Source organism: Pteronotus mesoamericanus, unplaced genomic scaffold (genome assembly GCF_021234165.1).
Source record: "Pteronotus mesoamericanus isolate MK-2021 breed Mesoamerican mustached bat unplaced genomic scaffold, CSHL_Meso_final scaffold_232, whole genome shotgun sequence".
Lineage (NCBI taxonomy): Eukaryota > Metazoa > Chordata > Mammalia > Chiroptera > Mormoopidae > Pteronotus > Pteronotus mesoamericanus.
This window is the reverse complement of record NW_026555311.1, coordinates 14258714-14274049: the sequence shown is the minus strand read 5'-3', so window position 1 is coordinate 14274049 and position 15336 is coordinate 14258714. Positions and strand designations below refer to the sequence as shown.

At 39.9% G+C, this 15336-nt stretch overlaps 1 protein-coding gene across 2 annotated transcripts in view; it reads right to left on the bottom strand.

Moving 5' to 3' along the window:
• The window catches only part of ADH6 (alcohol dehydrogenase 6 (class V)), a 60659-nt gene that overhangs the window by 31193 nt on the left and 14130 nt on the right, over positions 1–15336 (bottom strand). Inside the window, exons 8-9 of one of the 2 annotated variants that reach the window (XM_054591699.1) lie at positions 7793–7931; positions 5385–7122 (exon numbers count right to left, since the gene is read on the bottom strand). The exons of the other annotated variant lie outside the window; for it this stretch is intronic. Of the exons in view, the coding sequence (XP_054447674.1) occupies positions 7098–7122; positions 7793–7931 (164 nt within the window). The 3' untranslated portion in view covers positions 5385–7097. Of the gene's footprint in view, positions 1–5384; positions 7123–7792; positions 7932–15336 lie in introns of those variants that run through there. 2 annotated transcript variants of the gene reach the window in all.

Sequence of the window (15336 nt, the reverse complement as noted above, 5' to 3'; positions counted from 1 at the left end):
TTATCTTTTGAAAATGGCCAGTAGGCCATTCTTCAAGTCTTCTCTCCTTGCTTTGTGTGTTATCTCTTGGTCTATGCCTGGCACTCAAGCTCTCAAAATACCAAGGGAAAAATCTAGGATACTGGAAAAGTCATACTGTACAAAAACAAACATCCTTCATTTTGAGGTAATCAGGGTGTTCATGGCAAAGAATGGCTGAACACTTCAATGCTGAGTAGCTGCTTGGAAGATTCCTTAATGAAGAGCTCTGTGGTGCCATGTTCTACCAGCAGTCGTGAGCACTTTTGACTTTTACTCCTCAGGCCAATATCTTCTCCTTTTGGCAAAAATGCCTGGCAGAGATATCATTGTCTCCTTATCCTGCAATCAATCCACTGGCTTCAACTTGTCTAGTTATTATCACTCCCAGGATGCTTCCTGAGCCATCATGGAGAGCACTAGCTGGGCCTTCCCAAGAGTCAAGTTGTGCCAGTTCATGTGCCTTCCATTTAATTTGCAGCAAGTCTCTGATTGATGACAGTATTTAAGTTATCCATAATGAGGGATGACTTGTTTTTATTTCCAATTTATCATGGATTGATCTTTTTGTGTTTTTTAATAAAATAAAATAAAAATTTATTGCTGGAGAAATGGGAAATAAAACCAAAACATACAAAATACAAGCCTCAATTTTTCTTGTTAAATTCAAGACATGAAATTACTCTGCCAGTGTGCTACAGAAATTTCTAAATGCTTATTCTCAATTATGGATGGAACTGGAGAGCAATATGGTAAGTGAAATAAGCCAGGCGGTGGAAGAGAAATACCATATAATCTCACCTGTAAGTGGAACCTAATCAACAAAACAAACAAGCACACAAGAACCAGAGACATGGAAATAAAGAACAAACTGACAGTGACCAGAGGGGAGGAGGGAAGGGGAGAACAGGGGGAAGAAGGGGAAGGGACTAGTCAAGGAACATGTATAAAGGACCTATGGACAAGGACAACAGGGGGAAGGGTTAAATGTGAGGGGGTTGGGCATGGTAGAGGAGAGTAATGGGGGAAAAAGGTGATAACAGTAATTAAACAACAATAGAAAATTTAAAAAAATTCTTTGTTATTTGGTAAATATGTCATGTTATAATTTGTAAATTTGGTGGGGGGAAATGGACACCACTGTACTTGAACAATAATAAACAAAAAAAGATATGTTAAAATTCAAAAAAATGTACAGTGTTACTTTGATAAATTTATATGTTGTAATATGATTGTCATTGAAGCAATATTTTTCAATTTTGGTACTTTGTCCAGGAATGGACTGATAGCAAAAGATCTCTGGACCCACATTATCATCCACACTTCAAGTAGCATGTTTAACCTCTTGCTTTGAGTCCCTAGCCACATATTTTTGGAAAGTGTTTGTATTTGGAGACCTTACTTATGTTCCTACTGTATGTGTTTATGTGTGTATGCATGGGGTGGTGGTGATTTTCTCTCTCCTCCTTACCTCTTTTTAAACCCATTACTTCCATTTAAGTGGAACCTCTAGCAACATTTTCCAACAGCACGGCACCACAAAATTCTTTGGGAATGCTAAGAGCCTGTCACATGCTGGACACCTAGTTGCTCATGACTGAACATGGCATTCTCTGTTAGAACAGAGCTTTCTGTTTTTAAATCCAAAGGGATGTCACTAGAACATTTCTGACAGTATAATTTGCCCAAAGATTTTATGTGCATAACAGATGTGGACAACTGTCTTATTCAACATTGCACCCCTAGTGTGCCAGTTATTAAACTTCTGTCTCTCAATGTCCAACACCCTTCTGCCCTCCACATTGTGATGCTGGGACTTTGTGAACCATTTCTCTCCTTTGCCAGCTGGCTCCATGTTATTCTCTGCCAGGAGGGGGCACTTGGGGCAGGGAGGAGGCTGGGAGGCTGAAGAAAGAAGAAGGGCTTTGTAGGGTACGTGGAGGAGGTCTGGCTCCCTCACCCAGATGCATGCATAACCAGGGGGAGCAGCTCCTCACAACCTTGAAGGAGTCTGATAAAGCAGTGTTCCCACAGCCGTGAGCCCGGGTCTCACAGCCTTGAGCCTGGGTGTGATAAACTGCTCTGTAGCCTTGAGTAGGCTCGCATGTGCAGCTCATGATAGTTACTTCCCTTTCTAGCCTGTAGCCTGCTTTGTTTAGGGCTAGTATTTAAGGGATAGGAGCTTTGGATGGGGTGGGGAGTCGGGGCACTGACTGGGACATGGGCTTTGTGGCCTGTGTGACTCCCTCCACATGGGCTCGTGGCCTGTGTGGAGCACGGACATGGGCTTTATAGCCTGTGTGATTTCCCTGGACCTGGGCCTTTGCCTGTGTGACTCTCCTGAATAAAGACACATCAAGTATCCCCAAGGCTCCACGCATCTTCTTCCATCTACCTCAGCCCCAAGCGGACCTGTCCAGCCTAGAGAGGCTGCCACACAGGCTTGCTCTCTCCTGTTTGTGCCCTGTGAGATTTCTGTTCTATTCTTAGGTGCTTGCGGTTCTTGTGACTATCCCCCCAGCATCATTTCCTCACCTCAGTGACAGCAGTGTTTTCCTATAGCAGTAGCTACATTCACTTAGGAACTTTTCCCATCTTTGCAAAAAAAGCCCACTTTGCACCCTGGGAGATAGCAGCTAGCCAGGGCCTCTTCCTCAGAGGTCTGCATAGTTTCAGTTCTGCCAAGCCCTTTGCTCAAGCATCTAAGTTTTAATAATTCCAATGCCATCTTTCTGTTCTCTCAGCCCTAAGGGTTCTAGCAGCTTATTGAAGCTGCTACCTTTATGGCATCTCGGTATTCTCTTCTTGCCTTTTCAGTTACCTGGTTAACAACTTTATTGCTACCTAACAATTCCTTATGTGAACTGCTATGTTTTCTGTCTTCTGATTGAATCTGGACTAAAATATAGCAAAGAACAGAGGCCAGGACTTTTGGCTTGTAAATTTTGTGTGCTTTGATTATGTCCAGCCCTGCTTATATGCCTTAGAGCTTGAGCTACATTTGATACTACAAAAGGTGATAAAATAGAATGAAACTGGTTTTGACACCCTGAACCTGTCCAAGTCAGTATACTTGTTGAGTTGATGGCTATTTTCACAGATTACACTGTTTCCCTTATTTTATTTCCCCCTTTCCATTTCCTACCATCCATGCACAGAACTTTTTTCCTCTTCCTAAACTGAAACTGTTAATTTGCTATTTCTCCCATCTCCCAGTCCCTGACAACCACCATTCTGCTTTCTATATCTATGAATTTGATTACTCTAGGTACCTCATATAAGTGAAATCACTCATTATTTGTGCTTTTTTACTGGCTATTTTGCTTAGCATAATGTCTTGAAGGTTCATCCATGCTGTAGCATGTTTAAGGATTTTCTTCCTTTTTAAAGCTGAATAATATTATGTTGCATGTCTACACCGCATTTTGTTTATCCATTCATCTATCTGCCCAGGGGCAGTTGTGTTTCTTCCACCTTTGGCTGTTGTGAATACTCCTGTTGTAAACATGGGTATAAGAGCCATTTTTAAAGCCAGCTGCCATGGTGGGCAACTGGAGTTTGATGCCATATGGTATGGATACTCTGTGGATTGTGTATTTTATAGCAACTTCTATCTGTCCTAGGTTGCGGATTGCTTGGGAGGTATGAATTGCTGGTAAGTATGGCCTTCTTAATCAGGAGTGGGCAGAACAATCTTTTGTTGTTCCAGCAAAAGCCTGCAGGTAGGGGAATGCTGACACTGGCAGCCAGAAGCCAGTGGAGGAAATGGTAATGTCCTAGGGATGTTTATGGAGCACTGAGAACACCCAGGCTCAGGGACCTACCACGTAAATCTTAATCACCCCTCCCACTGGTTTTAGTTCCAAGTTTTTTCTCTAATCCATCTTAACACACAACTTCTCAAATTTTCTTCCTAATTCCAGTCTCTCCTTTCCATGCTATCTGCCACAATGGTGCCAAAGGCACGTTTTTCTGACACACAGATTTAAGTGTGCTAATCCTCTCCTTGGAAATCTTCTCTGAGTATGCATGGTCTGTAGAATTTGGTAGTCAGTCACTTTATTAATCATTCACTCAGGAAACATATCATCCTCTTCATCATTAGGTTCAGCTCTACCTCTCTCCACCTTCTCACATACACTGTGACACACTGTAGTCTTTCACCACCTTGAACTTTTGCTCAAGCTCTTACCTAGGCTCTCAATACTCTATCTACATGGCAAGTTTCAATGCATGATTGAGGCTCTCAGCTCAAATATATCTGCTCTATGATGTTTTCTGTAATCTCTCCCAAGGCAGGACTAATTTTTCATCCTGTTCACTGGGTGGTTATGCATTCTCCATAATGGTTATTATATTGTTTTAATTATTATCACATCTGTCTCTTTTCCTGGATTTTGGGCTGTATCAGGTACTTCTGTGTCTCCCACTCCATGTACCTTTATCAATAAATGTTTCTTAGGTGGATAAGTGATTAGTTAACTCATCAAGAAGGCAATGAAAAGCTAGTGAACTTCAGGATCCTGTCAGTCATTCTAATAGTTGGCTTTCTACCCATATGAATGATGTTAGAGTGAAATAAGTTGGAGAAATAAAAGTTCTTTCAAAATAATAGTGTGGGCCAAACATCGATTTTCACTGCTAGTGTTAACTTACAACATCCAATAGGAAATTGGAGTATATGTCTGTATATAGGGTATGAAAGCATTTTGAACAGCTGGGGCCAACACCAATATGAATATGCAGGAGGTTGTGGTATCGCTTGTGCATTTTCAGGGAAAATTAACTATCCATAGTGCTATTATCAGGTATAAGGATGCACATCACATGTTAATAGATGGCTTCTATATTGTATGTACACACTTTGTTTTTATTATTTTTTGAGTGATAGCCCAGAAGGTAATATTTCTTGTTTTCAGGTAAAAACCTGAAAATACTTAAAGTTTCTCAATATGCAGGCAAGAGATGTGAACTGTGGTTCTCCCTGGAGGCAGGGCTCCTACTGTGGGTCTGGAGATTAGTGGCCATAAACTGCCCATGCATGTGACCATCCAGGGAAGGACAGTGCCCAGGAAGGAAAGAAGGATTTTAGTTTGTGGTTGGAACAGGGCACTTAAATGTGCCCAGCAACAACAGTGAATGGGTATTCAGTGATGTGGATAGTCACTGATACTTGTGTGATATTTTTGGCAGTGTGTCAACAGAAAGGAGGAAAAGTCCATGTTTGTGATTGGATAAGAGAATTTTGCAATGAGCTACAACAAAAGAGACATTCAGAGCAGCTTAAAGAATTGGGCTTTAAGGTGGGTGGGGTGGAAGAGGTTATAAGGAGGATAAATGGTCATGGAAAAAATACAATAAAAATATGCTATTAAAAAAAAGAATTGGGCTTTATTGAAGCAGACTGTAGACACTGATTACAGCAAAACATTTTTTGGCAAACTCAGACCTCCCAAGACCCAAAGACTTCTCCAAGTTCTCACTGTTAGTAAGGTTAATTGGACAGGCAGAGTAGGGGCACACCTTGGCTGCCCCTCAGGGAATAGGAGAGCAGAGCAGGGATGAGCATGGATGTTCCTGCTCAAACTTGGAAAGATGGAGAAGGGAAGCACTTCATCCTTGTTGGCAGAGACATCCCTGATAGGGTATACCCTATCCTGAGCCCTCTGTCTTTGTCAAAATACAAAATGTTGTTTATGAAGAATCAGAGAGGAGGCAGCCAGTCGTGGCAGTGCACAGGGACCCAGGTGTCTTCTCTGATTCTCATGCAGATAGGAGGTTGAATAATGCCGATGTGCAAGCCAGTTTTTAAATGTGTAGGTGGGAGGGGGAAAGGCCCTAAGGACAACTGTGTTTGTACAAAATGTTCAGAGTAAATAGCACATCAGATACAAAAACAAATTATTAGGTGGCATTTAAGTTAATCATCTTTTCCTAGTGGGATCCCTGTCTGATCCAGTGGCTTTAGATCTAGGGAAGCCCATGGTGGAGCAGAAGAGACTTTAAGCAGGAAGGGAGCTCCCCGTGTGAGTACTGGGAGAGAGAGCTAGAAAGAGACTCTATCAAGGGGATAGAGAAGAAGCCATATCCCAAGAGGGCTCTGTCTTAACCCAGGTTTTAGGAGAACTGAGAAGGATTAGGGCAGACAGGTGGGGGCATGGGCAGAGAGGGACTGGATACCACAAATCGCCACTGGATCTTGTCTTCTACTTCTTGCAGAAAAGACTGTGACACATATTCATAACAAACTACACAACTATTCTCTCTTTCCTTGGAGAGTGGAATAAAAGCCAGTTTCATTGCTCATTACCCCAGCCGCATCCCAGGAAGCATAGATCCTGGCAATTAAAGACTTCTCCTCAAGCCCTTTTTTCTTTCTGTTGAATTCTAGACGGCTTGGTTATGAAGCCCGTTAGTATGAACTGTTGAGAGCTAAATTGTTCTGGCCAACTAAAGAATTCAACGTCCCTTTGTCAAACCATGAGATACAAGGTGAGTACCACAGAGATATCATGAGTGATGGTTTGAGCCTGGGTTATATAAGATGAAATACCAGTCGAAGTTTCTCTGGGGTAATATTAAGAATGAAATACTTAATGTTTAACTGGGATTTATTTACATTGATGTAATAAAGACTCTACTCCCACTTCCATCAGCTTGCTTCAAATTAAACATTTGATAAACTCGAGACTGGTGAGTTCTGTTTCTTTGGTGTGAAATAAGCAGAACTTTATGGGGATGAGAGACATAATATGAAAAGAAACATGGACCCAGAGATAGAGATAACTAGGATGTAAAATGGGAGTATCTTGGGGTGACTGTGTTGTTTGCAGGGTTTGGAAGTGGATGATTCAAATTAACCTTAATCTAGCTCTAAAAGGGAGAGCGGGACTGGATCACATAAGACATTTTGATGAGGTGGCGAGAGCAGAAGCCAGATATGAGTCCACTACTGAATACATCAGAGGCAAGAAAATAGCAACAGTATTGTATGATAATTCTTCTAAATCATGGAAGTTATACAAAATGCAATTTAGTTGGCAAAATATCCTGCAGATCTTGCGTTCATTACATTGTACTTAAAGTGTCAGGACACAGCGGATACTGGAAAAAAAAAAAGGAAAGAAAAGAAAAGTAAGCTGAAACATTTCCAAAGCAACATTTGTGTTTTGGATTTCAAATTTTTACTTTGTAAGTAAGTGGGCAGTAAGTAAGTTAGATTCCTTTGTTTTCATATTATTTGAAAAGTGGGCAGATTAAATCAGTTCTGAGATTTTTCAAAATGACACAAGGTTCCAAGGGTAAGGAATACGTAAGCAGGCTTGTATCCTTGTGGGCAGTGCCACTGTCCAACTTATGACTGGTGCTCAGGTTGTGGGCCAAATAAAGGTGTCAGAATTTGGGATTCTAGGGAAAGTTCCCTCTTTGAGATAGAATAACAACAATGGCCTTTTTATAAACTATGAACTTAAACTTGACGCCAAAATTTTATGAGCTAACTTCATTAGTTAGTGAATCATATAAAAATGCCAAATTGGAAATGTAATACTGAAGGTAGGGGTAGATGAGCACTTAAATATTTTCAGGATTACGTTTTCTATAAACAGGGAATAAAAGAAAGAGGGGAAGAAGGTGCTTTTCAGATTCCTGAAACTTCTTAGTTGTCTGTCTGCGGCTTCTCCAACCATGATGTCCCCTTCCCCTGCTGGCCCTGACTCCCACAAACTCTTTCTCTTCATTCTGCTCAGACATAAAAATTATTGGAGGAACTTGCCATTTTCCGGTTTTCATAAATTCAACTGCTTCATTGATTTTATCAAGGTTAAGAGTATGCGTAATTAGTGTATCTAGATTAAACTTCTTTGTCATATATTTGGAAACCAGTTTAGAGATGCTCTCCTTGCTTTTCCAGCCTGGAAATAGAACAGATTAACAACAGATTTTATTCATGAGACTCACTCTACAAGAAAGCCATGCAGGTTAACTGCCGGAAGTGTTGCCTTTGAGGACATCTCTCAGACTTTGGGAGAATGCCTGTCCCAGCCGTATACCTTGTAAACAAGGCAGTTCTCCTGACAGCCTTGAGACTTCTGGTACTGCAGAGAATTTACTTAAAATAAGTGGACTGTCAACCTTTTCTTTAGTTTTCTTGGTGTCAGGTTGTGCTGTCTGGGGATCTGTAAACCTATATTTAATGTATAACAAAGTTCCAAGACTTGGGAACCATGAAAGGAAGCAATTCAAAGGTTAGAAATTAGGCATTTCGTGTGCATGCGTGTGTGTGTGTGTGTGTGTGTGGCCTGCAGTTTCATGAAAGAGCCAAATATCTTAAGGGAAGGGAAGAATTTCCCCCTGGCGGTGATCTCAGCGACATTCTTTTTTTGGGAGAAAAGAATGTGTACAAAACAAGAGAAGAATAAAAAGAACTGCACAGGGAAAGGTGGCTCAGCAAAGGGAACAGAAACTTAGCATTGTATTTTCTGTTTTCATAATTTTCATGAAATTCTATTTTTATTTTAGGACTGTGCTAAGCAACACGCCCAGCAACTCACCGCACAGAATTGGTGGCCTGCTTGTTTCTGGAAAGGGTGAGTGTGGTATAATTGTGCAAGGGGGCAACGGTGTCCTGAACAGCTTATTCTGTGACAGTTACTTGTTTTTCTTGGTTCTGGCCTGGGCCACATTTCTCAGTCCTCCCAGTTACTCTCAAAATTACCTAAAACTATTCCAATGAATATATTGCATCTAAGTTGGATTCTGTTATATGTTACCAGTAATTCTAACGTGCTGTATGTCATAACATGAAGGGTTAGTGTATTTTTCTCTTTTGTTTTTATCTCTTTTCAAGAATTGAGATACTATATTATTTTCATTGTACAACATAATGATTTGATGCATATATGTATTGTGAAATAATTACTATTAAACTAAGTTTAGTTACATCCCTCATGACACATAGTTACAATTTTTTTTTTTCCTGTGATGACAACTTTTAAGATTGACTGTCTCTGGATTATTTATTTTTTAAAAGATTTTATTTATTTATTTTTGAGAGAGGGGAAGGGAGGGAGAAAGAGAGGGAGAGAAACATCTATTGGTTGCCGCTTGCATGCCCCCAACAATCCCTGACATGTGCTCTGACTGGGAGTTGAACCAGTGACCTTTCAGTCCTCCAGACGACTCCCAACCCACTGAGCCACACCAGTCAGGGCTGTTTTTATTTTTTGATTGATCACCTGATAAAGAACTTTCATATCTCTATAAGGAATACTTTCATTTGTTTTTTTTTTTATTTCTTCTTGTAACCAAACAATCTAAAAAGAAAGGTTCTGCTTCCACAGACTAGGCTAGGTGGTGTTTCTTTGCAAGGGCACTCACTAATGGCATTTTGGGTGGGAAAATTCTTCATCGTGTACATTGTTGAAAGCTTCTCAGACCTATATACACCCATTAAATGCTATACCTAACTGAAAATATTGAACCGGAGGAAGAAATCAACTTGATGATCATTACAAGAATGTCTAAGTGGTGGGTGAAATAGTTTTTTTATGAGGATTATTTAAAATATTGGTGATCTTATTTTATAAAAGTTGGCTGAGTATATGTATTTGGAATCAACAGTTATTGCTTATAAACATAATAGAGGGAAACAGTAATGGGTATGTCCAGTTATCTGAAGTGGAGGAAGTGAAAATTACAGTTTAAAGTGGATTATTCTTCCCCCACCCCTGTCTTCTATCACCTTTTTGTAAATGAACAGGATAAGCCTCTTAATACCTGTGAAAATGTACCACCATAGCTAATTTGGAGACCACAGCTAGCTCACTAGTCCAACTAATTCAGATAGCTCCTAATTCTCATCTCTTTTGCCCAAGAATTCAGATTGCGCACAATCTCTGCCTAAATGTATTTCTTTGTAAATATCAGATGACTTGCTTATAAGCCATCCTAAGCAGATTTCTCTAACTTTTTAAGACACTTTTTAATCTAGGGCTTCTAAAGACTATAAAAATATTTCTAACACAAATTAAAACAATGGAAAATCAAAGTATTTTATAAATTTTTTTCTCTCAAAAAATTCTCATTTGCTTCTTTTTTTTTTTCCTGAAAATAGAATTTTACTTCTTTCTTTCCATTCTTTATTTCTTTCTTTTACCTAATTGTCTTGACTGGAAACTTCAGTATATGTTAAATAGAAATGGTGAGAATGAACATCATTATCTCATTCTTTTTTTAATTTTTTTATTTTTATTTTTTATTATTTTTTTTATTTACTTTTTAAATACATTTGTCTCTGCCTCCCCCCCACCTCTTTCCCTTGCCCCCTCCCACCTTCCCTCCCTCAGCTCTTCCCCTTTGGTTTTGTCCATGAGTCCTTGCTATATGTTCCTTGACTTTCCCCTTCCCTTCCCTTTTCCTGCCCCCCCCCCTTCTCTCTTGTCTCTGTTGATTTCTTTTCCTTTCAGTGTTGCTGGTCATATTTTCCTTGCATCTTTGCATTGTTGGTTAGGTTCCACTTATAGGTGAGATCATATGGTATTTGTCTTTCGCCCCCTGGCTTATTTCGCTTAGCATGATGCTCTCCAGTTCCATCCATGCTGTTGCAAAGTTTAGTACTTCCTTTTTTCTTTCTGCTGCATAGTACTCCATTGTGTATATGTACCATTGTTTTTTGATCCAATAATCTACTAATGGGCATTTAGGTTGCTTCCAAGACTTGGCTATTGTAAATTGTGCTGCTATGAACATTGGGGTGCATAGGTTATTTTGTATTGGCGTTTTGGTGTTCTCAGGGTATAGTCCCAGCAGTGGAATCGCTGGATCAAAAGGCAGTTCCATTTTCAGCTTTTTGAGGAAATTCCACACTGCTTTCCATAGTGGCTGCACCAGTCTGCATTTCCACCAACAGTGGACTAGGGTTCTCTTTTCTCCACAGCCTCGCCAGCACCTGTTGTTTGTGGATCTGCTTATGATGGCCATTCTGACCGGTGTGAGGTGGTACCTCATGGTGGTTTTGATCTGCATTTCTCTGATGGCTAGTGATGCAGAGCATCCTTTCAAATGCCTCTGGGCCCTCTGTATCTCCTCCTTAGAAAAGCATCTGCCCAGGTCCTTTGCCCATTTTTTGATCGGACCATCTGTCTTCTTGGAGTGGAGTCGAGTGAGTTCTTTATATATCTTGGAGATCAAACCTCTATCTGATGTATCATTAGCAAATATATTTTCCCAAACGGTTGGCTCCCTTTTCATTTTGCTGATGTTTTCTTTAGCCGTGCAGAAGCTTCTTATTCTGATGAGGTCCCACTTGTTTATTCTTTCCTTTATGTCCCTTGCTTTAGGAGACATATCAGTGAAAAAATTGCTGCGTGGGATATCTGAAAGTTTCCTGCCAATGTTCTCCTCGAGGACTTTGATGGTGTTGCGACTTATCTTTAAGTCTTTTATCCATCCTGAGTTTATTTTTGTGTATGGTGTCAGCTGATGATCCAATTTCAATTTTTTGCATGTAGCCATCCAGCTCTCCCAACATCATTTGTTGAAGAGGCTGTTATTGCTCCATTTTATGCTTCTGCCCCCTTTGTCAAAGATTAGATACCCATATAGACCTGCGCTTATTTCTGGGCTCTCTATTCTGTTCCACTGGTCTATGGGTCTGTTCTTGTGCCAGTACCAGATTGTTTTGAGTATGGTGGCTTCGTAGTAGAGTTTGATGTCTGGTATTGTGATCCCTCCTACTTTGTGTTTCTTTCTCAAAATTGCTGCGGCTATTCGGGGTCGTTTATTGTTCCATATAAATTTTTGAAATGTCTGTTCTATTTCTGTGAAATACGTCATTGGTATCTTAATAGGGATTGCGTTGAATCTATAAATTGCTTTTGGTAGTATGGACATTTTAAGGATATTAATTCTTCCAATCCATGAGCACGGTATATGCTTCCATTTATTTGTGTCTTCCTTAATTTCTTTTTTCAATGTTGTATAGTTTTCTGCATACAGATCTTTTGTGTCTTTGGTTAAATTTATCCCTAGGTACTTTATCTTTTTTCGTGCTATATCGAATGGAATATTTTTTCTGATTTCTTCTTCTTCTATTGCATTGCTGGTGTACAAAAACACCTTTGATTTCTGAATGTTGACTTTGTATCCTGCTGTTTTGCCAAATTCATTTATTAGGTTGAGTAGTTTTTTGGTAGAGTCTACAGGGTTCTCTATGTACACTATCATGTCATCTGCAAACAATGATATTTTTACTTCCTCCTTTCCTATTTGGATGCCTTTTATCTCTTTCTCTTGTCTGACTGCTGTGGCTAGGACTTCCAATACGATGTTGAAAAGAAGCAGTGAGAGCGGACATCCTAGTCGTGTTCCTGATCTTAGTGGGAAAGCTTTCAGTTTTTGCCCGTTGAGTATGATATTGGCTGTAGGTTTTTCATATATGGCCTTTATTACATTAAGGAATGCCCCATTTATTCTCATTTTGCTGAGTGTTTTGATCATAAATGGGTGCTGTACCTTGTCAAATGCTTTTTCTGCATCTATCGAGATGATCATGTGGTTTTTGTCTTGTCTTTTATTGATGTGGTGTATCACGTTTACTGATTTGCGTATATTGAACCATCCCTGCATCCCTGGGATGAATCCCACTTGATCGTGGTGGATAATCTTTTGAATGTATTGCTGGATGCGGTTTGCCAATATTTTGTTGAGGATTTTAGCATCTATGTTCATCAGCGAAATTGGCCTGTAGCTTTCTTTCTTGGTAGGGTCTTTATCTGGTTTTGGGCTCAGGGTGATGCTGGCCTCATAGAAGGAGTCTGGGAGTCATCCCTCCTCTTGGATTTTTTGGAATAGTCTGAGAAGGACAGGGGTTAGCTCTTCCTTAAATGTTTTGTAAAATTCTCCTGGGAAACCGTCTGGCCCTGGGGTTTTGTGTGCTGGGAGTTTCTTGATTAATGCTTCAATTTCCCCAGCTGTAATCGGTCTGTTCAAGCTTTCTGTTTCTTCCTCCTTCAGTGTTGGAAGATTATACTTTTCTAAAAATTTGTCCATTTCATCAAGATTTTCAAATTTCTTGGCATATAATTGTTCATAATAGTTTCTGATGATCATTTGTATTTCTGTGGTATCCGTTGTTATTTCTCCTCTTTCATTTCTGATATTATTAATTTGGGTCCTCTCCCTTTTTGTCTTGATGAGTCTGCTTAATGACTTGTCAATTTTATTTATCTTCTCAAAGAACCAGCTTCTGGATTGGTTGATCCTCTGAATTGTTCTTTTTGTCTCTATGTCATTCAGTTCTGCTCTAATCTTGACTATTTCCTTCCTTCTACTTGCTCTGGGATTTATTTGTTGTTGTTTCTCCAGTTCTTGAAGTTGTAGTGTTAGGTCTTTTATTTGAAATGTTTCTATCTTTTTAAGGTAAGCCTGTATTGCTATGAACTTCCCTCTCAGGACTGCCTTTGCTGTGTCCCATAGGTTTTGGACAGTTGTCTGTTCATTTTCATTTGTTTCCAGAAATTTTTTGATTTCTTCTCTTATCTCATTATGGACCCATTCATTGTTTAATAGTGTACTGTTCAGTCTACATGAGTTTGCAAGTTTCTGGTTTCTCTTTGAGGTTGATTTCGAGTTTCAAGGCCTTGTGGTCTGAGAAAAAGTTTGGTATTATTTCAATTTTCCTGAATTTGCTGAGGCTTGCTTTGTGTCCTATCATGTGGTCTATCTTTGAAAAACTGCCATGAGCATTTGAAAAGAATGTGTATGTTTCTTCTTTGGGATGTAAGGTTCTATATATGTCAGTTAAGTCCCTTTGATTCAGTGTGTCATTCAGCGCCACAATATGTTTATTAATGTTTTGTTTGGAAGATCTGTCCATTTTTGACAGTGGGGTGTTGAAATCCCCTACTATCAGTGTGTTGCTGTCTATATCTTTTTTGAAGTCATCCAACAATTTCCTTATAAACTTGGGGGCTCCTATATTGGGAGCATATAAGTTTACAATGTTGATGTCTTCTTGATAGATTCTTCCTTTAAGTATGATAAAGTGCCCCTCTGGGTCTCTCTTTATGGCCTTTGCTTTGAAATCTACTTTGTCTGATACAAGTATGGCAACCCCGGCCTTTTTCTCATGTCCATTTGCTTGGAATATTGTTTTCCATCCCTTTACTTTCAATCTGTGTAGGTCTTTTGCTCTGAGGTGGGTCTCTTGTAGGCAGCATATGTGTGGGTCATGTTTTCTTATCCATTCAGCTACCCTGTGTCTTTTGATTGGGGCATTTAGTCCATTCACATTGAGAGATATTACTGATAGAAACTTACTCATCTTTTCTCTTTGTACTTGTGTTCCTCTCTGTCTCATTCTTTTCCTTCATCTGCTTAAACCAGTCCCCTTAGCATATCTTGGAGTGCTGGTTTGGTAGAGATGTATTCTTTTAGCTTTCTTTTGTCTGGGAAACTCCGTATTTCTCCTTCTATTTTAATGGAGAGCCTAGCTGGGTAGAGCAGCCTTGGCTGTAGGCCCTGTCTTTTCATGGCTTGGAATATTTTTTGCCATTCCCTTCTGGCTTGGAGTGTTTCTGTTGAGAAGTCAGCTCCTAGGCGTATTGGGGCCCCCTTGTATGTTACTTTCTCCTTCTCTCTTGCTGCCTTGAGGAGTCTCTCTTTGTCTTTGACATTTGCCATTTTAATGATGATGTGTCTTGGAGTGGACCTCCTTGGGTCCCTCTTGAGTGGGGTCCTCTGTGCCTCCTGGATCCATGAGAGCCTTTCTCTCCTCAAATTAGGGAAATTTTCCATCATTACTTTTTCGAGGAGGTTCTCTATCTCTTGCTCCTCTTCTTCTCCTTCTGGTATCCCTATTATACGGATATTATTGCGTTTTAGGTTGTCCTGCATTTCCCTAAATGCTTCTTCATTCTTTTTGAGTCGTTTTTCCATTTCTTGTTCTTTCTGGGAGCTTTTTTCTACCTTGTCCTCTGTCTCACTGATTCGATCCTCAGCTTCATCCAGCCTGCTTTAGATTCCTTCTACTGTGTTCTTCAATTCCGAAATGGTATTCTTCATATCCTCTTGTGTCTTCTTGATAGTTTCTATGTCCTTTTCCAGGCTGATGTAGTTTGCTGTAAGATCCTGATAGTTTCTCTGCAGTTTCTCATAGTTCTCTTTGAGCTGGCTGAGCTCATTGAGCTTCCTTAGAACCATTGTTTTGAATTCCATATCTGATAATTCCCTTGCCTCTATTTCATTTAGCTCTGTCTGTGGGGAGTCCCCTTTTCCACTCATTTGGGGGGAACTTCTTTTTCTTCCCATTTTTGTGAG